Here is a 22,732-nt window from a genome sequence, read left to right as displayed (position 1 = left end):
TCTAAGCACTCAGAGTATAAATGTGCTATGTACATACGAGACCTGTTATCATTTACCAAAAACTCTGAATCAATAGATCACGATCAAAAGTCTTCTAACAGATCTTTATCCTGTCTTCCTTCTCTCACAGCAGCAGATGGCCCCGCCCCTCCTGAGCCTGGTTCTGTCGGAGGTTTCTTCCTGTTAAAAGGGAGTTTTTCCTTCCCACTGTCGCCAAAGTGCTTGCTCACAGGGGGTCACATGATTGTTGAGTTTTTCTCTCTATGTATTATTGTAGGGTCTACCTTACAGTATAAAGCACCTTGAGGCGACTGTTGTTGTGATTTGGCGCTATATAAATAAAAATTGAAATATTAAATGCTTCCTTACAAGCCGTCTTAAGCCTGATTACTATCATGTGATGATGATGTCACAGTGTGTCCATTTATGCACAATAATATGCATCCTGCTGGACATCAGCAGGTTCAAAGGTCAGCTGTGGTCCGGGAATCTGAACCAGTGTGAAAAAGTCTACAGTGGTCTCTTTGGTAACAACAGGTCAGGGCACGAGGGTCCACAGGTGGATCAGTAGGTGGTGTTGCTCGTGAGCACAAAGACCAGTTGTGTCCAGAAGATGGAAGTTATTTATGAACCTGGTCTGATTTACAAAAACATATAAACGTAGCAAAAAAACACAAGTTCAAAGACACGTCAGTGAGAAACAACGATAACAAGAACACGCCTACATATTCAGCCGTCCGGAGCATAAAGGCACTGATTTCACATCAAAGTGAGTCAAACATCAAGTCGTTTTTCGACATAAGCCCAGACTCTCGTTTCTACAGAGAACTCAGAAACACAGAAGAACCAAACGACAATGTGCAGAACCCAAACCCAGGATAAAGGGGTTCAGTGAATGTGGTGTGGAAGGTGTGGAGGAGGGTCTTTGAGCCAGAGCAGATTCTGTAGAAGGACAGAGTGCCCGCAGGCCAGTCCACATACACTCCTGCTCTGTTAGAGACAGAGGAGAAGGAGGAGGAGGAGATGTCTTTCCCTGTGTTGTTGTGCCACACAGAGTAGCGATCAACATCAGAGCACATCAGACTCCACGACTGACGGTTGCATCCAAACTTGCAGTCGACACCGTCTCCCCTCCTTCTGATTCCTCTATAACTGACTGCGATATCCACCACTCCTTTCCACTCCACCTCCCAGTAACAGCGACCAGTCACACCGTGCTTACACAGTAGCTGAAGGCAGATGTCGAACCTCTCTGCGTGCTGAGCATAAGGCTGCTGCGTTGACATTGCTGTCACCTTCCTGTTGTTGTCGGACAGCTTGAGATTTCTGTTGGCTGTGTTTGTGTCCAGTGTGAGTTCGCAGAAATCTGAGGGAGAGGAGAAGAAACAGCAGCAGTGGTTTATCAGGTGATGTGACATCTGCTGATTTATGAAAAGACTGAAGAAAAACATCACGATGATTCATCGTTCTGGCTCTTTAGTCAAATTCAGAATAACCTGCAGAAGCACAAGCTTTAGATTGAAGCTATAACATATGCTGACTTCATGAATCAAAGAGAACAAACACTCACATTTCTTCAAACCAGGTTTCATCCTCTGCTCTCCACCATGCTCCAGCCTGGATGACAAACAAAGTCTGAATGAGGCTTCAGAAGCTTTTTCATCAATCATGACCTTCAGTCATATCCACCACTGAGATGAGCTGTAATCTGTGCTGCACACACAGACAGTCATAACTCTTAAGTGTGTATCTGTATGTGGTGCATTCTAGTGTTGCACTGAAGATTTTGTGTAGTCCAGAAAAGCTGACGTCCACACTCAGCCTCACATTCATTGTCTGATGACGACATTCACTCCGAGTCAGGCGGGCCCTTGTATAAGATGCTTTTTAGACTCAACAAAGACACACTCGCCCAGATGTTACATTAAATGTTCACAAACAATGAATAAAGTCTCAGATCGTCTGATAGCCTGACTGACTGAACATGTGATTTGTCTTTAATCCAAGACTTCCCAAAGACTAAACCTTCAGTATTTATTTTTTTTTATTTATTTTTTTGTTTTATTAGTTTTTCCTGTTTTCACAAATAGTACATAATTGAATAACATAATAAAGTATACAATTCAGAACCAAAAATAAATAAATAAAAAACAAACAAGTAAACAAAACAGAACAAAAACAAACAAATAAACAGACTGATAACTAAGCACAAAAGCACAAAACACCAGCTCAGGTCCATCTAAAAATAAATAAATAAATAAATAAAAAGAGACTACAATACAGTGCAATACCTGTAGTCCCTGTAGTACGTTGAAATTTGAACACTCAAGAGAATCCTTGTAACATAATATTAGAAACATCAGGTTCCACATAATTCAAGTATGGTTCCCACACCTTAAAGAATTGATCTGTTTTTGAGTGCAGTACACATGTAAGATATTCCAATGGCACTAGATCCAACACTACTCTTTGCCAACCTTTAATAGTTGGTGCTTTTTCATTAATCCATTGGAGTATATTCTTCCTCGCCGCATAGGTGAGAACACAGTACAATCTCCTATTATTCTTGGATATTAACCGCCGGCTGGGGAGGCCCAGTATGAGAGACATAGGGTCCATATCCAATTCACAACAGAAAATCTTCTCCATTTCAGACAACACATTAGACCGATATTCTTGCAATTTCAAACATGACCAGAAGCTGTGAGTTAAGGTACCAATTTCTGTCTTGCATTTAAGGCACATGGGTGAAAAGGTAGGATTATACTGATGTCTGCGAAATATGGATATATGCATTCTGTGTATGATTTTTAACTGTATTGCTTTGGTAAGATTACAAACTGAGATTGATTTGGCATAACTCCAGACATCTTTCCACTCTTCATCATCAGTTGCTATACCTAACTCCTTTTCCCATGTGCCTTTAAGCTTCTGTGACATCACTGAAGGTACAGAATATAAAGCCTTATAAAATATCTTCACAGGTACCTCTTTGTCTGTTAAAAATAATAATTTTTCAACAGGAGAGACTTCATGACTCTCACTAAAGTCAGTACTATGCAAGATATAATGCCTTATCTGTAAGTAACGGAAAAAGTCATGTTTGGAGAGAGAATATCTCTCAACCATTTGGTCAAATGACATAACCACAGTGTCAGAGAATAAGTCCCTCAGTCTGTGAATTCCTTTGTTCTTCCATTCCTTAAAACCTATATCTAACATCCCCGGTTGAAAGTCAGGATTATTCACAATAGGGGTGAACACAGATGTTAACTTCAACCTTCCCTCAATTCGACATACTGACCGCCAGGACTTAAGTGTATTGAGTGTGACTGGATTATCACAGCTCAATCTAATATCTTTAAAGTTCTTAAAGAACAGTAAGTCCCTTAATGGATACTTTGAAAGAGAGGTTTCAATCCCCAACCAAATAGAGTGTAAATTATTTATGATCCAGTCATGAATATAGCACATGTGAGTACTCAATTGATATGTTCTAATATTTGGTAAATCTAAACCCCCTACTGAACTCGGGAGCTGCAATGTAGCCATCTTAAGTTTTGGTCTGCGTTTGCTCCATATAAAAGAGCTTAGCCAGCCATTCAGATCCTTCATCACCCTATTTGAAAATATAACTGGAATCATTTGAACAGGATATAACAGTCGAGGCAAAATATTCATCTTAATCAAAGCTATACGTCCTAGCCAGGAAATGGGTAGGGAATTCCATCTCTCCAAATCCTGCTTTACCTTCTCAAACAGAGGGACAAAATTTGCTTTATACATTTGTTTAAATTTTGGAGTTATAAATATCCCTAAGTATACAAAACCTGTGGGGGACCATTTGAAGGGGAAGGAAGACAGTCCAGTTGGCACTGAATTAAGGGTCCCAATTGGCATAGCCTCCGACTTAGTCAAATTTACTTTATAACCAGAGAATTGACTAAATGTATCAATAATGTTAAGTAAAGCCAGTATTGATGTCTCTGGATCAGAAATAAATATTAAAACATCATCTGCATATAAACTGATCTTATGCTCATAATCGATTTGCAAGCCCCGTACATCAGGTGCCGTCCTTATAGCCTCGGCTAACGGTTCGATGGCAATAGCAAACAAAAGAGGTGACAGTGGGCAGCCTTGCCTCGTTCCTCTATACAATGGGAAACTATCTGATTTCAGTCCATTGGAGAAGATGGACGCCTGAGGATTATCATACAAAATCTTTATCCACTTAATGAAATTATCACCAAGACTAAATTTATTTAAAGTATAAAATAAGTAAGTCCATTCTATCTGGTCAAAAGCTTTTTCAGCATCCAGAGAAAGCACCAAACCGCCCATGTTCCTTTGCTGAGCAGCCTGAATTAGATTGAGAAGACGCCTGACATTATTACGAGAATTACAGCCTTTTATAAAGCCTGTTTGATCTTCTTTAATAATTCCAGGCAGGAGAATTTCAAGTCGAGTAGCTAATATTTTAGAAAGTATCTTCCGGTCCACATTTAGAAGAGCTATCGGTCTATAAGAGGAACAAGACTCTGCACACTTCCCCTTCTTCAAAATAAGAGAAATATTAGCTTCCCTTAGAGTCTGAGGTAATCTATTATGTAAGAACGAGTAATTAAACATATTAAGTAATGGGTCTATTAACAGCTCACTAAATTCTTTATAAAATTCACTACTAAAACCATCAGGTCCTGGGGCTTTTCCGTTCTTTAAAGTTTTTATAGCGTTTAGTACTTCCTCTCTAGAAATGGGAGCATTAAGGGTAGTCTGTTGTTTATTTGTTATGGTAGGCAGATTGAGCCTAGAGAAGAAATCCTCCATTAATTCCAGTGCGTCAACTGATTGTTCAGATGTATATAGTCTACAATAAAATTCTTTAAAGATGCTATTTATAGTTTTACTATCATATACGCACTCATTCTGAGCATCACAAATAACTGTAATAAATTGTGTTTCAGATCTTTTCTTAGTAAGATATGCCAAGTATTTTCCAGGTTTGTTTCCATGTTCATAAAATCTTTGTCTAGTAAACTTAAGGTTAAGCTCTTCATCTTGCGTAAAAAGGCTATCTAAAGTTGATCTGACTGCAGATATCTCTTGCAGTAAAGCCGGAGTTGGGGAGTCAGCATAAGTCCTTTCTTTTGTTTTAAGTTCTGTCATTAACTGATTCTGCTTCCTCAATTTCGCTGCCGCTTACTGATTGAGTAAGAAATAAGAATCCTCTAGTGTACGCTTTAATAGTTTCCCACAGTAGGGCGGAGTCATTTGTTGACTGCAAATTGATAGACAAAAAATATCTAAACTCAGTGTTGAAGTAAGATATAAATGTATGGTCCTTTAAAATAGTTGTATTTAATCTCCAGTATTTTGCTCTGTTTACCATATTTTTGAGAGAAAGATTACAGCATTACATTGGCATGATCTGAAATTATAATACTACCAATCTCACACGATAAGACTAAGTGCAATAACAGCTCTGGTAAGAAAAAATAATCAATCCTAGTATGGCATTTGTGTGGTGCAGAGAAAAAAGTGTATTCTTTATCTAAAGGGTGTTTTATTCTCCATACATCTACAAATCTCAAATCTTCACAGATAGAATTAAGTGCCTTAGCTTGTGGTGAGAGAGGCAAGGGCTTGTGGGGGAGCCTGTCAATAATAGGATTCAGTATACAATTGAAATCTCCCCCCACTATAGAAATGTCAGAATTAATCTCAACAAAGTCTGTAAATACTGTAGTCATAAAACCAGATGGGTGAACAGGAGGGTAGTAAACATTCAATATAGAAATAACCATACCCGATAATATTCCCTTGACTATAACATACCTTCCATACCTGTCCTTAACACACTCTGTATTTGAAAAGGGGAGGCTCTTCCTCACAAGGATTGCCACCCCTCTACTTCTTGAGGTAAATGAGGAGAAAAATACCTGTCCAATTCCACCTTGTTGTAATTTAAGGTGTTCTGCATCATCTAAATGTGTTTCTTGCAAAAGCGCAATATCAATATGTTCTTTTTTCAGAAAGGTAAGTATTTTTCTCCTTTTAATAGGATTATGGAGCCCTCTTACATTCCATGTACACAAACGCAACTTATTACTTGCCATATTGTTTATGTTTACCCTCTATATGGATATATAACTTACTAAAGGCATACTCCTGAGGCTTCATAATACAAGGGGAAAAAGAAGGGAAAAAAAGGAAAGAAAAATAAAGGGTCACTGAGCTGGAAAATCAAACCAAAACAAACAAAAGCGCACCCCAGAACAAACAAACAAACAAACAAACTAACAAACACCCCCCGAAAAAAAAAAAAAAAAAAAAAAAAGAAAACACAAATACCTTGGGAGATGTCCCTGCTACCAAATCTACAGGGCATTTAAATCGCTTCCACCTCACTCTCTCTGTACAGACCTCATATAAAAGAAGAAACTGGCCTGTAAGCACTAAATAGATGAGGCTGTACCCTGCTCTTCCCTGACATCCGCACATAGAATAAACAAAAAGCTACGTTTACTCCCAGCGGTTATAACTTGATATATGAACTAAGTTTCCCTACATATGCAAACATATAATGTCATGCGAACCTGCAAGTATACATAGAGAAAAAAAAAAAGAGAGAGAGAGAGAAACCCCCCCCCCAAAACAAACGTCACGTAGCATGCAAAAATGAAATCAAATCACATGAAGTCACCAACTGCTAGACAAGTTACCGAGTAGTGTCTTCCAGCCTCTGTTCTAATGAATGAAGCAGCGAAACGGCCTCTTTTGGGGTGTTAAATCTCTTCTGAGTCCCATTCACCATTACTCTCAAGGTAGCTGGGTATAGTAATGCATAGTCCACATTCATCTTCCTCAATCGCGCCTTTACATCATCAAAAGCTTTCCGTCTTCGAACGACCTCAACAGAATAATCATTGAAGAAGAAAATCCTAGATTCCTTACATGCGGGGCTATCCTGGTTAGCTCGATGAGATCCGATCCGACGATGTTTGTTTATCTGCATAGTTGTGAAACTTCACTATAAACAGCCTGGGACGTTGATCGGGACCAGGCTTCAGTACTGAGGATCGGTATGCTTGGTCAAGTTTCAGCCTCCCCGCCTTTGTGTCCATCTGGAGGTACTCCGGGATCCACTTTTCAAGGAACTTAACTGGATCTAGGCCCTCCGTGCCTTCAGGTAAGCCGACTATACGTACGTTGCACCTGCGACCTCGGTTGTCAAGTTCATCTATATGTTCTCGCATCTCTCGTATTTGCTTCTCGAATTGCGCCAGCTTAGCCTCTGATAGTGTCGCCGTGTCCTCCACATCAGCAATCCGTTTCTCTGCCTCATTCATTCTGGCGGCGATCGCCTGCAGCTGTGAGGTCTGTTCTTTAATAGCTTCGAGGACAGTAGAAATCTTGGAGTCAATTACTTTAGTAAGATTATCAGTTACTCTATCCAAAGCGTGAGCAATACTTGTTTCCATAGGGACTAACAGACATGCTCGGTATCTCCGGTATAGTGCCCAGCTCCTCTTCGCTTTCAGCACAGCCGGGAGTTTTCTTCGATGATTTCTTCGTACCTCTAGGCATGTTGTCCGAGATTTTTAGGAAGTAATTGTCCAGACTCATGTCAGAACACTCCCCTTTAGAAATTCTGTTCTTGACGTTATTCAAATATAAAGATATGAGATAAATATTAACAAATACCACTGGAGCTCAATCAGCCACAATGTCTGCTCTACGGCGCCATCTTGAATCCCCCCAAACCTTCAGTATTTATGACAGTAACTATTAGCAGCTGTGAACCAGCAAACCCCACCAGTGTCACACAAAAACACTGTGTGAGTCTCATTTTAAGCTCTTACCTGAGAGTTTTAAGCTTCCAGTGTTGATGCTCCACTCCAGCAGAAAGCAGCTTGGTGGCGGTGTCTCCTGGATGGTTGTAGCTCAGGTCCAGCTCACTCAGATGGTAGGGGTTGGCTCTCAAAGCTGTGGCTAGAGAAGTACAGCCCTTCCCTGAGATCATACAGCCTGACAGGCTGAGTGTGCATAGAGAGAGAAATATATACAATAGGATTCCAGTGGTGAGACTGAGGTGTTTGTCAGAAATACCTCAAAAGTTGAGGTAGATGATATATTACTCTCTCCATGCCCTTTCAGATGATATATTACTCTCTCCGTGCCCTTTCAGATGATATATTACTCTCTCCGTGCCCTTTCAGATGATATATTACTCTCTCCATGCCCTTTCAGATGATATATTACTCTCTCCGTGCCCTTTCAGATGATATATTACTTGATACGGTTTTTCTTCAATGTCAACTTTGACTTTGGGCACTAACAATGAAAGTCAAGGTCAGATGCTTAGCCAACCTGGGTACTCCAAGGCCCAGGATATTGCTGTAAAGTTTAAAGACCTTAAAAGATCCATAAAAATTGTCAGTAAAATAAAGTTTCTACTGATTTTCACACTTGATGTCACCTTGACCTTTACCTGATTTTCAGCAAAATGAAATCAGCTCAAGATGTTATTGGTATCTACCATCATACAAAATTTAAACATGATAACTTGAAAACTGTGGATGCTAGACTGTTAACAAACAAACAAACTGAACTTATTATATGTGCCCTATCTTTGAGGGGAGAATGAACAAAGCCATGATGCTCTAACTGTCTGCATAATGTCGTCACTGGAATGTACATAGATTCATTTGCTGACAGAGAAAAATAAGACAAAAAATGTAATGCTTTACGTTTAATTGAAATTTCCTGGCAATGTTCTTTCAGTCCTTAGATGTGGGATTGTGGGGGGTTGAATGATCTGGACTTACTTGAGTTTCTCCAGTCTACAGCTTGGACTCCCCAGCCCAATAGACAACAGCTTCACTCCTGAATCCTGCAGGTCGTTGTTACTCAGGTCCAGTTCTCGCAGGCTTGATGGCTGAGAGCTGAGAACTGAGGATAGAGCTGAACAACTTCTCTTTGACAGATTGCATGCACTCAGTCTGGAAGAGAATTAGTGAAACACAGTGATATTCTTTCACATGGAGCAAGAATAGCAACAACAACAACTATACAATTTTCTGTTTAATCCACTGAAATGATTCAGTTAGACGAAATCAGTATGATACAGACTGAAAATGTTATTGGTTGACAAAACCCCTACATACGTATTATGTATTATCTGTGCACCTACAGAACTTTGCTGGCTTCCTTTGTTATTGGTAGCAGTCTCAGAAAAGCATCCTCTGAAGCAAAAACTGAGTATTTCTTCAGATCAAACACGTCCAAATCTTCTTCAGATGACAGTAAGATGAAGACCAGAGCTGACCACTGAGCAAGAGAGAGTTTTTCTGTGGAGAGCCTTCTTGATCTCAGGGACTGTTGGATCTCCTCCACTAGAGAAGAATCATTTAGCTCATTCAGACAGTGGAACAGATTGATGCTTCTCTCTGGAGACAGACTCTCACTGAGCTTCTTCTTGATGTACTGGGCTGTTTTCTGATTGGCCAGAGGGTTATTGTCCGTCTTGATCAACAGGTTCTGTAGTTTCTCCTGATTGGTCTGCAGTGAAAGACCCAGAAGGAAGCGAAGGAACAAATCCAGGCTTCCATTTGGACTCTTTAAGGTCCTGTCAATGGAAATCCTGTGAATCTTCTTCAAAGATGTTTTGCTTAAAAGGAGTCGAAGGTTTTTCAGAGACAGTGGTGGTAAAGGCATCACATTTTTGTTGCTGTTTATTAGAGACATCTTCACATAAAAAGCAGCCAGAAAATCCTGAACACTCAGATGGACGAAGCTGAACATCTTGTCTTTCCCTTTCCTCCCTTGCTCCTCTTTAAAGATCTGTGTGGAAACTCCTCCACGTGCTGAGACGAAATCAATGCCGCTCTCTCTCAGATCCTTCTCATAGAAGATCAGGTTGCCCTTTTCCAGCTGCTGAAAGGCCAGTTTTGCTAATGACTTAATGTATTGAATGCTCTTCTCTGGGCCATACTTTTCTTTGGTGTGATCTATCTGAAACACCAGGAACTCTGCATACAGCTCAGTCAGAGTCTTGGGCAGCTCTCCTCCCTCTCTGGTTTTCAACACATCTTCCAGAACTGTCGCAGTGATCCAGCAGAAGACTGGGATGTTACACATGATAAGGAGACTTCGTGATGTTTTGATGTGGGAGACAATCCTGTTGGCCTGTTCCTCATCTTTGAATCTCTTCCTGAAAAACTCCTCCTTCCGGGGCTCTGTGAACCCTCTGACCTCTGTGATGCTGTTTATAAACTCTTGAGGGATCTGATTGGCTGCCGCAGGCCTTGTGGTTATCCAAATGCGAGCAGAGCGTAGCAGTTTCCCATTGATGAGTTTCCTCAGCAAGACATCTGTTTCTGTTGCCTTTGTTACATCGACAGAGCGAATGTCTTCAGAATGAAGGTCGAGATGAAGGCGGCTCTCATCCAGCCCATCAAACACAAACAGAAGTTTGAATTTACTCTTGTCATAGTTGGTGATTCCTGATGACTGAACATCTGTAAAGATGTAATTCAGAGCGTCCTGTGGGATGCCTACAGTTTCTGGGATGCATTCATGAATGAGCTCTGCCAAACTGAACTTTTCTCCCTTCAGTGGATTCAGCTGACGGAAGGTGAAGGGGAAAATCAGATGCACATCTTGATTGGATCTTTTTTCAGCCCAGTCCAAAACAAACTTCTGGACAAGGAAAGTTTTTCCAATTCCTGCGATTCCATTGGTCATCACTGTTTTGATGGGTTTGGATTCTCCAGAAGGATGTTCAAACATGTCTGTGGGTTGAATTGATTTCTCTGCTTCTGCTGGCTTCCATGCCTTTTCTAACGTTCGGACCTCATGCTGTGTGTGGAAATGTGCGCCAGACCTGGCTGTGATGTACAGCTCTGTGTAGATATCAGCCAGATGCTGTGTGTCTTTTGCCCACTCTTCTTCTGCACCCAAAAATTTATCCTGGAAGTTTGATTGAAGCATCTGCTGGTAAAATGTGATGGGATGTGGCTCTGGTACTGGAACCACCATATCTATGTCAAAAATGAAGGATAAAAAACAAAAGTGTACAGTGTATAATTAAGATATCGAGCATTATTCAGCCCGAGCCCATATCAGGTTTCCTGGTATAAATTACGATGTTTCAGCTGTTTGTAGTTTAATTTTATACATTTTAAAATATTCCTTAAACCAGTGATACAAGGACTAGTGCTAATGAAAGTATACAATGGTCTACTCTTTTGGTTGCATATAGCAGTAGTTGTTACCAATATGTAGAAAAGAAATTTTATATAATATTTTGAAATAACTCATTTAAATGATTTGGTTATGGCAAACAGCAGAAAATGTGTTCATACACTTAGGTTGATATTAGAGGTGAATTACTACAAATCCTGTTTTCTTTGTTCAGTTTCCCGTGTTGTTATCCTTCCATAAATGGCAGAAAAGAGTGAATTACTTCATTGTTTTAGCTAACTACAGAGACACTACTGCTGTGTTTACCAAGCTTTGAAGTGAAAGTTTCAGTTTAGAACTTTCACTTTTAGTTTAAATCTTCTCTAGTAAGCTATCTATGTCCAAGGTAAACTGCAAGTATGCTAGGTAGTACATAGAATGATGACAACACAATAGTCTAGTGAAATCTCCAACCTTTGTAAAGTTAAAGTTCAGTAAAAGATTTGGATCAGAATTGCAACGACATCACAAATATTGAGTTTTTATTAATTGGCCAATCATCACATCATCAAACCTAACAGTAGTTTTACCATCGGTGTCAGAAGTGGGAGCTTGAGTCTTAGAGGAGAAAAGTCCTTTCTTCTTTTTAGCCTTCCCAACACTGCCGTCATCTCCTTTCTTCTGCGTAGTCTTCCCACCATCTTCATCATCCACTTTTTCCTTTGAAGTCTTCCCATCACTGTCATCATCATCTTTCTTCTTTGAGGTCTTCCCACCATCTTCATCATCCCCTTTCTTCTTTGAGGTCTTCCCACCATCTTCATCATCCGCTTTTTTCTTTGAAGTCTTACCACCATTGTCATCATCATCTTTCTTTTTTGTGGTTTTCCCACCATCATTGTCATCCCCTTTCTTCTTTGAGGTCTTCCCACCATCTTCATCATCCCCTTTCTTCTTTGAAGTCTTCCCACCATTGATGTGCACTGATAGACAAACAGACATTATGAGCATTAAAGGAATATAACCTGCACTTTGTTAAACCTTTTCAGACCGCAGTGTTTGTCTCTTCCTGTGACTGACCTTCGGTTGTTGGGCTGCTGACAGAAAAACTCTGCAGCAGGTCATTTCTGTTAATTCTCTCTAAAACCACCTTGGTCACCTCCAAAGCTCCTGGGAGTTCATAGGTTTGTGTCATCAGGTCCACAGTTTCCAGTCGCTTTGACGTCTCCAGACGGCTCTTTCTGATGACAGGGCGCCCCCGAAGGATATCACCCTGCTGCAGGAACCACTTGAATTTATCAAACTCTTCATCTCCCAAATCTTCCAGAGTGTTTAAGAGGTCCTCTGATGTCATCACGTCAGATAGTATTGTAGGCTCTTGTGGTACAACTGTTTTATTGGTCTCTGTTTACCTGTTAAACATGAAATCAAACTTTAAAATATCAGCTGTTCCCTTTTTACAATGAAAGTTTATTAACAGTGTATTATGATGCTCTGTCTGTCTAAATTGGGATCAGTTCATGGAGCGCCTCATTGGAAAATAATGCAAATACAGCATCACAGCTTTGTGGCTGGAAACATGAAATGAGATGTCTGAGTGTCAGTGAGTGTTAGTTTAACTGCCATAAATGTAAATGATGTCAATTTGTTTAAAGTAAAAGAAAGCCGTAGTTTGCCAACCGCCAATAACATTTAAGAAGAAGAAGAAAAGAAAGCTGTAAAGAATAAGAAGAAATTGGGAATCATTTTTGTTAAGTTTTTGTTCCTGAAGCGGACTCATTCCCTCTCAGTTCTGTGCAGCCAGCGAGGTATGTTAACTGTTTTTGTTTATCGCGCATTTCTTAACTTTGGTTTAAATGTTTATTTGTAATATTTATCTTTGGTCATTCTGTACTTTAATGTAATGACAGTTTGACGGTGGTTTGGAGAAGTGTGGCAGAAGAATAAATCCGTCTGTGAATGAAGAACCGTGGTGTCGTGTACTGGCTGGAGGGAGTGATAGTCAGTGACTGTCAGTGATTGTCTGAGTGTTAGTGAGTGTCTGTGATCCTTTTCATGCTTCAGCTCAGTGCTTAAACGGAGCAGCTCTGGTGTCACTCATTGACACAGTGCTAGCTCTATCCTCTGCCTCTCTCTGATTGGTGCACCTTTGTAAACTGCTTTCTTTCATGGACTTCACAAGAATAAAATGATCGTGAATTTCTTGCTTGGTAACTCGTGTGTGACAGTCCGATATCCCACGGCACCACCCAGCAGCAGCGGCTCACCTGCAGAGCCCCGCCCTGCCTTACCGTCAGAGCTGTCGAAGTTTCCAGAGTGGATTTGTGCTCAGTGAGCAGGTTGATGTTGAACCTGTGTGGCAGAAGTTAGAGCTGCTGTTATCCCCGGCAGGCTTTTACATCCAAGGTATACAGAGACATGAAATAAAACCAATAAAACCACAAGAAAGTCACACTGGAGCACAAAACTATGAGAAGGTAATAAAACTGTAAACCTTTACTGAAACCCTGATTTGCTGTCTTTAATCTTTACTGTTAAATATCTCATGTCTGTGTTTACTTTGATTTCAGGTCTGGCCCATATATGATAAACCCTAAATGAGAATGTTGACGTCAAACTATACAGATTACAGGGAGATTATAGATTACACAGAATGCATGAGATTAAAATCCTGGCTGTGACAGTATTTCACATGAATCATATACAGACTGTCTGAAAACTTTCAAGTTTTATCCAGAGCAAAGCAGATGATAGATCAAACATCACTTTGGATTCTTTGCTGTTTTTGGTGCTACAAAAGTTCATTACAACAACTGAATTATTCAGTCAAGAACTTTAAAATTCTTCAATCTTGTGGAGCAGCATGTGTGATATATGGTGCAAAGTTTCACTGATGGTTACATTAAATCTAAAGATGCAGCAAACTAGCAGAAAAAGGTTTTCTGTAACCATACGTGCTGTAAACTAATGTCCAAGCATGACTCAGTTTAAACTCTAATACAAGAAGATGATACAGGTACAGACAGGAGCGTTCATCACAGCTCCATGTCGAAGATATTGTTTTTTATCTCCAAAAGTTGATTCTGTTCATCTGGACGTAGCGTTTTCAGTGGGAGAAACGTTCCTTCAGTGGGCTGGTTTCAGTCATTATGCAAATGTCCTGTTTATAAGATTGGAAACCTGCAGTCAGCTGAGACTGAAGAAGTCACCTGGATGATGATGAAACGTTTCTCCCACTGAAAACGTCCAGATGAACAGAATCAACTTTTGGAGATTTACTTACCTGGATGACTGAGCATGCATCAAGATATCAGCAGCTTGTATTGTTTTATGTGTGTAGACCTGTATATAACTATGCATGTTTATCCCTGATTATGTTATGCTGAGCAACGCTGATTCATAAATGATTAAATAGCATTAATGAGGGTGGATTGAAAAAGTGTGACCTCCATCCTACTCCTCTTCCAGCCTGAGTATTGTTTGATATATAAAGTTTTTCATGTTGATGTTTTTCATTGATCTTGCTGTAAAATATACATTTATTTTAACTTGTGTGTAGAAAGCAGCTCTGGGACACACTGTTAATACATCTGAAGTCTGCTTTAGTAAAAATGGAAACGTGAAAGTGATGGTTACGCTCAGAGCCCGCTGTATGCGGACGTGCTGCATACAGAGAGCGTCAGCAGCACTCGCGAATGCCGCCGTCTGCACTCACCTGTGTTAGCAGAAACACCTGATGGACGCCTGCAGCTCGTCCTCTGCCTCCAGGTGCGCTCGATGCTGGCTGAGGTGTGGGCTGTTCTGAGGTCAGGGACTGCGATCTGTAAACTTCTTTCTCTGTGCGGCGGGCGCAGCGAGATGCAGTCGACTCAGTGGCGACGAGGGCTTCTGCTCATTCTGCGTTCCTGAGAAAGGTGCGCTCAGGTAAACGTCCCTCTGAAGGGTGAGAGGTTGTTATGAGCTGAAAATCTGCTGACACATTTCATGTGAAAAACGTTGGAAGGATTTGCATCTGAGCTCCGCCTCTCTCTGCACTGTTCTCAGACACACTCACGCAGGTGTGTTTGTCAGGTAGATAAGGTTCCCTGCAGCCTCGCTTCCACAGACCTGCATCACCCCTACAGCATCTGGCTGCTGGTGTGCAGCTGGTGTGCACACGGGGGCCTGAAATGTTTCCACAGCCAAAGAGCCAATCAAAGCTCAGGACTGAGAGAAAGCAACAGAAGTTGGTTTCCTGTCAGATTCTCCACACAGGTCAGAAACTTTTATTCCAGAGCGGCTGATGGGAGCAGATCCTTCGTCTCCATCGGGTACCGAATATTTCACCATCACCTTTTATTAAAAAATAATCCCTCTGATCAGTTCTCATCAGAACGACAGCACACGTGACTGAAACACTCCCACTAACATTAATGTGTGATATGAGTCAGTGCAGCATCACCAACTGTGATCATTTGATCTGTCAATCTATTTCTGTGTTACCCCCCTCTGATTCATCAGCTCACGTGTCGATCTGATAAACGGCTTAGTTTCATCCCGCGCTCCTCGGTCCAAGAAAACTGGAAAAAAGCTCTTTTATGCATTTACGCTGGACGCCTGTCCGCTCAAACCCAAAGGGGACGCATTTGTGTCAAATAATAAGCAACTGTAACCACTAAAGGAGCAAGATAAGTACAGCCCGCAGTGAAAACTGCCGACAGCCTGGAGCGAAGTTTCAGGAGAAGGTGCCAAACCTGCAACGACTGTGATAAACTCAAACATTTTCCTGGGAATCAGCCGGGCAAGTCTGGACCCGTCTGTCTACAGCCTGGGGTGGCAGCGGGGCAGGAGACGTTGGTCCTCGGGCTCAAACCTGCCGATCAGGTGGTTAGACGGAAGATTTCTAGGCTCTCATCTTTCTGCAGGTAATACAGGGACAATAGGACTGCTGTCAACATTTAAAATGTGGCACACAGAGGGCAGCAGCTCCGCATCAAGCAGCCATCCGTCAGTTCATTAGGTTAGAAAACAAACTTCCAGTTTAGATGAAAGTTTCACTTCTTCATGGGAATTATTACTCTGCTGTCATTCAGCAGCTTTCCCAGAAATTATAACAAACATGTCCCGGGATGAAAGTCGGGATGGTTTCCAATGTTTTTCCTGTTTTGAAGAGAAACTTTTAAACTCCATTACGTTTAAAGCTGGTGGAGCTCAGTGCTTCAGGTGTTTGAGATGAATACCTGCTGCTGTGGCTCTCAGGTGAGCTCAGACTGATGATGATGATGATGATGATGATGAAGAACGTGTGGCCTGTGGCAGCAGGTTCAGAGTGCTGACAAACCACCGACAGGTCTCCAGAGTCTTCTTTAGACCAGTCTGGAGCGGCTGCTGTGTTTGTGCACAGTCGCGTGCACGTGTTCGCTCACTCCGATGTTCTGTGAATGAGTGACAGCATCCTGCTGTGCTCCCTCTGTGGCTGTTAAACCTGAGAGCGCATCGTGTGAACTGGAACGTTCCGTCTGTAAAACAGCTGATGTGGATCAGTTCCAGCTGTACCTGAAGAGCGTCAGCTGTAAAGGCTGAGGGTCATCACGCCGCCGGGAGGGCGGGCAGTGAGGTCACACAAGTCTGTCAATGTGAGAACTTGAGAACGAGTCGACTTCAAATTGATGCCGTACGTGTATCCACTACAAGTGTCAGAGTTCTAATCTCAGTGACCTCAAGTTCAAGGTTAAAGGTCAACTTCTCTAAAAATCTTGTGAATAAAATAAAGAAAGAAAGAAGGACTTTCACAATGATGTCTGTGCGTGTGTGTGTGTGTGTGTGTGTGTGTGTGTGTGTGTGTGTGTGTGATGATCATGGCCTGATCCGGTCAGAATGCAAAATAAAACAGCCATCAAATTGTTGCAGTATATCAGGGTTTATTTCATTCTTATCAGTGAGAGCATAACTTAAAGGAGACACACGTGGACTGCTAAACTCTCAAAGAGAAAACGTGAACTTAGGAATTGGTTTAAACTCAGGAGACCAAATCAAACTCACCTCAGCTGCCGCCCCATGTGGGAGTGAAAAGAGTGAGCTGAAAGTGCAGTCCTTATATAATGTGTGCTGGCTGAGCGCAATTAAGGGCGAACTCTAGAGCCAATCAATGGTAAGAGAGAAAAAAAAGGTAAGTCTGGTGAGGTGAGGGAGGGTGAGGAAGAAAGGGTAAGTAAAAACAAGAATCTTTGCAACAGTTTGTGTGTGTGTGTCTGTGTTACATATTTTTATGCTGACATATTTATCCTCCTTGCAGCTGCAGCCATTTCTAATCATGCATACACAGCCTTTGAACACATATTTATACTGATATACACATACAGTCCCATTCTTTATCCTTTACCCTTGCATGCATACATTCTGACATTCACATGTCTGCATTTCCTAACACAGGAAGTTCATCCTTAAGCAGGAAATGTAACACACTTGGAAAACATATTCCGACCTGAAGCGGATAAAGAACCACACAATGAAGTCGTTCACAGTCATCCTGCTTTCTTTACTAGTATTGCAGTTAATTTGTGGAGTAAGTAGTAATGAAAATAACATTAGAACTTTTTTAAATAATGTGTTCAGTATGTGGAACAAATTCAAAGAGAAGCTACAGATTCTTTTCTTCTTCAGAGGCTCCGGGGAGAACTTGGTGACCACGTTCAAACCTTGTCTGGAATTTTCCCCATCTCAAGATTTTTTGACGATGCAAGAAACAAAGAAGCAGTGAATACATTACAGTCCTTAAATGGATGGCTGAATTTTTTACTGACTGTTTATGAAACCAGACAAAGAACTACATCTGTGAGCAGACATGTCCTGCTACCTCCACCTCTCATGACTTGTTCTCAAGGTCGAGTGCGATACGGCATTTCAAGAGAGTAAATATCTCATTTATTATCTCTTGGAATGAACTGGCAAAGCTTTGCAGCGTGCTTAGAGGTTAGCAGCTTGGCATTGAGCCACTGACTTATGCAACATTATTGTTGGTGAAATGCTTCAGGGTAACACAAATGCAGGTGAACGATATGTGCACAGCAGCTTGAAGTCACGTGGGTTATGCATTCAACGGTGGCGTGTAAGACGAAGTCTGCAAGAAATTGACCCTATTGGACAGAAGATGCGATGCAATACGTCGATGCGTGTACAGTTTTCCATTCCCTGATCAGTTATGGTGAGAAAATTTTAACAGAAAAACCGTCCTGATTCTAAGTCTATAGTGATATCGATCATTTACTCTAACTACACAACCTTGACTATGTCATAGTCTTCCATACATAACTTATACTTATTCCATTTTTCTATAAGCATATAGGCATATAGATGGAAACCACAAACCTGTGAGATGCAGGATGGCGTTCAATGGCTGTGTGGATGGTTTCAGCAGAACCATCATCAGCCTCGCTTGTTTAGACAACAACAGAGCATCGAGTGTTGTCACTGTTCACGGTTGGTGTTCAGAACTTCGGAATGCCATCCAGAGAGATGTGATCATGGAGTAGAAAACACTGGTGTTGCCGTTTCATGGACTGAACAGGTATAGTGTTATCACTGGCAGGTCAGTGCATAATCAAAGACCTGAGTCGTTATGGGCAGAGTTAAATCGAGTGGTCTTATCTCATTTTGTTCATCTTTTCAGTTTTATGGAGGAGCATGGTGTATTAATCCAATTCAATTTTATTTATACAGCGCCAAATCACAACAACAGTCGGCTCAAGACACTTTATATTGCAGAGTAGATCCTACAATAATACATACAAATAAAAACCCAACAATCATATGACCCCCTATGAGCAAGCACTTTGGCGACAGTGGGAAGGAAAAACTCCCTTTTAACAGGAAGAAACCTCCGACAGAACCAGGCTCAGGGAGGGGCGGGGCCATCTGCTGTGATTGGTTGAGGTGAGAGAAGGAAGACAGGATAAAGACATGCTGTGGAAGAGAGACAGAGATTAATAACAGATATGATTCGATGCAGAGAGGTCTGTTAACACATAGTGAGTGAGAAAGGTGACTGGAAAGGAAAAACTCAATGCATCATGGGAATCCCCGGCAGCCTACGTCTATTGCAGCATAACTAAGGGAGGATTCAGGGTCACCTGGTCCAGCCCTAACTATATGCTTTAGCAAAAAGGAAAGTTTGAAGCCTAATCTTGAAAGTAGAGATAGTGTCTGTCTCCCGAATCCAAACTGGAAGCTGGTTCCACAGAAGAGGGGCCTGAAAACTGAAGGCTCTGCCTCCCATTCTACTTTTAAATACTCTAGGAACAACAAGTAAGCCTGCAGAGCGAGAGCGAAGTGCTCTAATAGGGTGATATGGTACTACAAGGTCATTAAGATAAGATGGTGTCACGGGCTGTGATGGCAGACCGTTGAGTAGCAGTGAAAGTAGGACCCAAAATGCAGGACTCTTTATTATGGACAGTGGATTTATTGACAGAGGGTGGAAAAACACAACTATATACAAGTTCTGGCCCCGTGGCGATTCTCTCTGAATCCCACATAGTGCAGATGTCCGTGAAAGGCGAAAAAAGTAGCGACTCCAAAAACTCCTGTTCCCACACCATGACTTCAAAAACACACTCCACTCCCCAATTCCTGGTAACACATAGACACACTCAGGTTAGCAGAAAATCTTCATACACGAGGGTTTACACAAAAGTCCACAGCTGTACTGACAAGTTTTGACTCAAGGATCCAGCGTCGGCCTGCGCTCAGCCACAGTCTTAAATACAGTTCCCTTGACGAGCGTAATCTGCTGCAGCTGGCTTAGGATGACGAGCGGCACATGTGTCTGCCTCAAAGGCAGAAACACTTCCAGGGTCACGATCCCTCAGGTGACCCAAAACATCCGGAAGCACACACGGAGAGACAAGGAGAGAAAACAAAACACCACACGGAAAAATAAACATATATACAGAAAGATACATGAGCCCTGGGTCCCTATACCCAGGCCCTGGCAGCTCTGGGGGTCAACAGTGTAGCACAGTAAACAATCCATGACATGCAGGCCGCGCTGGATGTGAAGGGCGTGCTGGATGTGGACCCTTCAGCGCGCTGACCTCCAGCTCGGGCTGGTCCCTCAGACGGCATGGCGGCAGGTCCAGGTGGTGCCGTAGCTGCAGGTGGTGGAGAAGATGGAGATGAAGATGAAACGCAACTGGGGGTCACACGAAACTTCAGAAGCAGATTTCCGTCGCAAAAACGCTTTTCTGCCTGATTCACGCAACCAAGTAGCGCGACTGACGCGTTTGAAGCGTGAAGTAAAATACGCGCTGCAGTTTGTGTGGTGCATTTTGTGCATTCGCGCTTGTGGCTACTACCGATCTACCGCTCGAGTTGGAAAAATCTGAACTCCAGGATTTAACAGGAAGCCAATGAAGGGAAGCCAAAACAGGAGAAATCTGCTCTCTCTTTCTAGTCCCTGTCAGGACTCTTGCTGCAGCATTTTGGATTAACTGAAGGCTTTTCAGGGAGTTTTAGGACATCCTGATAATAATGAATTACAGTACCTTTACCTTTGAGCCTGAGATCTGTGGACTCAGTGGTCGCTTTTAAAAAAAACAGCTAAAACCTCATCTTTTTAAACTTGCTTTTGGTTGATTTTTTATTTTTATGTTTTAGCTTATGTGAAGCACTTTGTGATCTTTATCTTGAAAGGTGCTATATAAATAAAATTTTACTTTACTTTTACTTACTTTCAAAGTAAGGACACTCGGGTCAAAGTACAGACAGATATTTAAATATATATATATATGTGTGTGTGTGTGTGTGTGTGTGTGTGGACGCTGCTGAATGAATTAGCTAAGGCTAACACGTTGTAAGGGTAACAAAGTGCGTTGTTAAATCAGCAAAACACGTAAATGTACAGTTGTTTTGTTCTGACCTGTTCCTTGATTGGTAGTTCCTGTGTGTGTGTGTGTGTGTGTGTGTGTGTGTAACTGACACATAGGCAGTGAGATGTAGTTCGGGATCCTTTCAGGAATTCTCACTTTCCTACAAGTAGATTATCATTATTATTATTATTATTATTATTATTATTATTATTATTATTATTATTATTATTACCACATCATGATCTCGCTGTGAGAAACAGCGAGATCAACGTCAGACTCCGCCCTCTGCTGGTGAGCTGCAGGAACTACAATACTATTAACCCTTAAATAAAGACTGTTAGACTTTTATCTGTTGGCCTCAGTCAGATTAAAATATAACAGCTGAATAAATGTTTAGATGTTATTACTGGATTCTGACACGTAGAAAAGAACAGCTCAGTTCTTAAAGCACCTCCAACATTCCTCATCCACACAGGCCTGACTGCTTTCCATCTAACACTCACACTGATGAACATATCAGGGTAACTCAGGTGTTGCCTAAGGACACTTTGGCACGCAGACTGAAGCAGCCAGGACTCAAACTACCAACCTTCCAATTAGGATATGACCTACTCCACCCCCCGAGCTACAGCCGTGGAGGCCAGAGGACCAGACGTGGTTAATGTTCTACATCAGTTCCTGCAGACAGAAGCAGATGAAATCATTGCTGGTGACAGCATGAAGCTGTCTCTGTTTCAGCACAAAGTCAGCTGGGTCCAAAAGCAGACGTTAAACAGGAAATAACTGATGTTAACTTTTACAATAAAGTGTTCATGACGCTAGCCCGAGTCTGACAGGAAGCAGGTGGAGCGCTCACAGCAGCAGGACTGCAGACAAACCCCATCTCTCCGCACACATTAGCAGAGTTCCTCCTTTGTAGCTGTTTTAAAGCTCACATTCAACTGTTTTGCACCTCGAATTAGCACAAAAGCTTTCCCTGCTTGTTATTAGGAGCACGGTACCCTGGATATAAAGCCTACCCCCACCACACAAACGAGGCTGCCAAGATAAATGATTTCAGAACCTTTCCCAGCTTTGACGTGACCTTTGACCTCTACAGTTCAGCCGAGAAACACACTGGCTCCTTTTATACATTAAAAATGTGGCTGCACAGGCGGAGAGCACACTGATGTCAGTACTCTGTACAGCGCTCTAGAGGACGCGGCGTCCATGTCTGGGCAGGTCTGACCTCAGATCAGTTTTAAAGGAGGTTTGTTTACACCCGACCATGTGACCCACCTGCTGACAGCTCACTGGATAAATAATCCTCATGCTGTTTCTTTAAAGTTGCTGCCATCAAAATGAAATGAAACAGGAAAATGTTTAAATATTTGATATGATTTCAGTGTTCTGTGAATCAAATATCACATATCAGGAGATTTGGTCTTTGCATTCTGTTTTATTTACACTGCATCCTGATACTCTGACAGCCAAACACTGAGAGAGACAGTGGGCTTTTTGGAGTTTTCAGGTTTGCACAGATGTGCAGTGACACGGTATCTCCCAGATACCTGTCAGCTGTCAGGTGTGGCTCTGCAGAGCAGGTTCAGTCCAAACATGAACCCTGAACGTCAGAGCAAACAGAACAGCCAGGGGCGCCTCCAGAATGTTTTCATAAGGGTGGCCACATGGGGGCCACTAAAAATATTAGGGTGGCACAC

The 22,732-nt window shown here is 41.8% G+C and overlaps 1 protein-coding gene and 1 long non-coding RNA gene across 3 annotated transcripts; both read right to left on the bottom strand.

The window, feature by feature from the left end:
• Positions 1-224: 224 nt before the first annotated feature.
• Positions 225-15,147, bottom strand: LOC116319951 (NLR family CARD domain-containing protein 3-like). 2 transcript variants are annotated; one of them, XM_039613622.1, is made up of 9 exons: positions 14,903-15,147; positions 13,455-13,539; positions 12,268-12,599; positions 11,778-12,170; positions 9,197-11,045; positions 8,832-9,005; positions 7,866-8,039; positions 1,571-1,617; positions 225-1,366 (listed from the first exon to the last, which is right to left on the bottom strand). In XM_039613622.1, the coding sequence occupies exons 3-9, from the start codon at positions 12,539-12,541 to the stop codon at positions 819-821; spliced, it is 3,459 nt and encodes a 1,152-aa protein (XP_039469556.1). In that variant the 5' UTR covers positions 12,542-12,599; positions 13,455-13,539; positions 14,903-15,147; the 3' UTR covers positions 225-818. The 2 variants fall into 2 exon arrangements, with proteins under 2 accessions (XP_039469556.1, XP_039469555.1); XM_039613621.1 differs by having other exon boundaries at positions 13,479-13,539.
• Positions 15,148-19,617: 4,470 nt separating this feature from the next.
• LOC120440672 lies at positions 19,618-21,979 on the bottom strand. Its single transcript, XR_005613436.1, has 3 exons — positions 21,622-21,979; positions 19,876-20,315; positions 19,618-19,794 (listed from the first exon to the last, which is right to left on the bottom strand). It is a non-coding gene; the product is annotated as an uncharacterized LOC120440672 (long non-coding RNA).
• Positions 21,980-22,732: the final 753 nt, after the last annotated feature.

This window comes from Oreochromis aureus, linkage group 6 (assembly GCF_013358895.1).
Source record: "Oreochromis aureus strain Israel breed Guangdong linkage group 6, ZZ_aureus, whole genome shotgun sequence".
NCBI lineage: Eukaryota > Metazoa > Chordata > Actinopteri > Cichliformes > Cichlidae > Oreochromis > Oreochromis aureus.
This window is presented reverse-complemented; position numbering and strand designations above follow the sequence as displayed.

Excerpts from the sequence above, each read along its gene's own strand:
- LOC116319951 (XM_039613622.1), bottom strand. The coding sequence starts at position 12,541 with ATGACATCAGAGGACCTCTTAAACACTCTGGAAGATTTGGGAGATGAA. Across the intron at positions 9,006-9,196 it reads AAGGAAGCCAGCAAAGTTCT|ACTGAGTGCATGCAATCTGT; the intron begins GTAGGTGCACAG and ends ATTCTCTTCCAG. Across the intron at positions 1,367-1,570 it reads GAAACCTGGTTTGAAGAAAT|ATTTCTGCGAACTCACACTG; the intron begins GTGAGTGTTTGT and ends CCTCTCCCTCAG.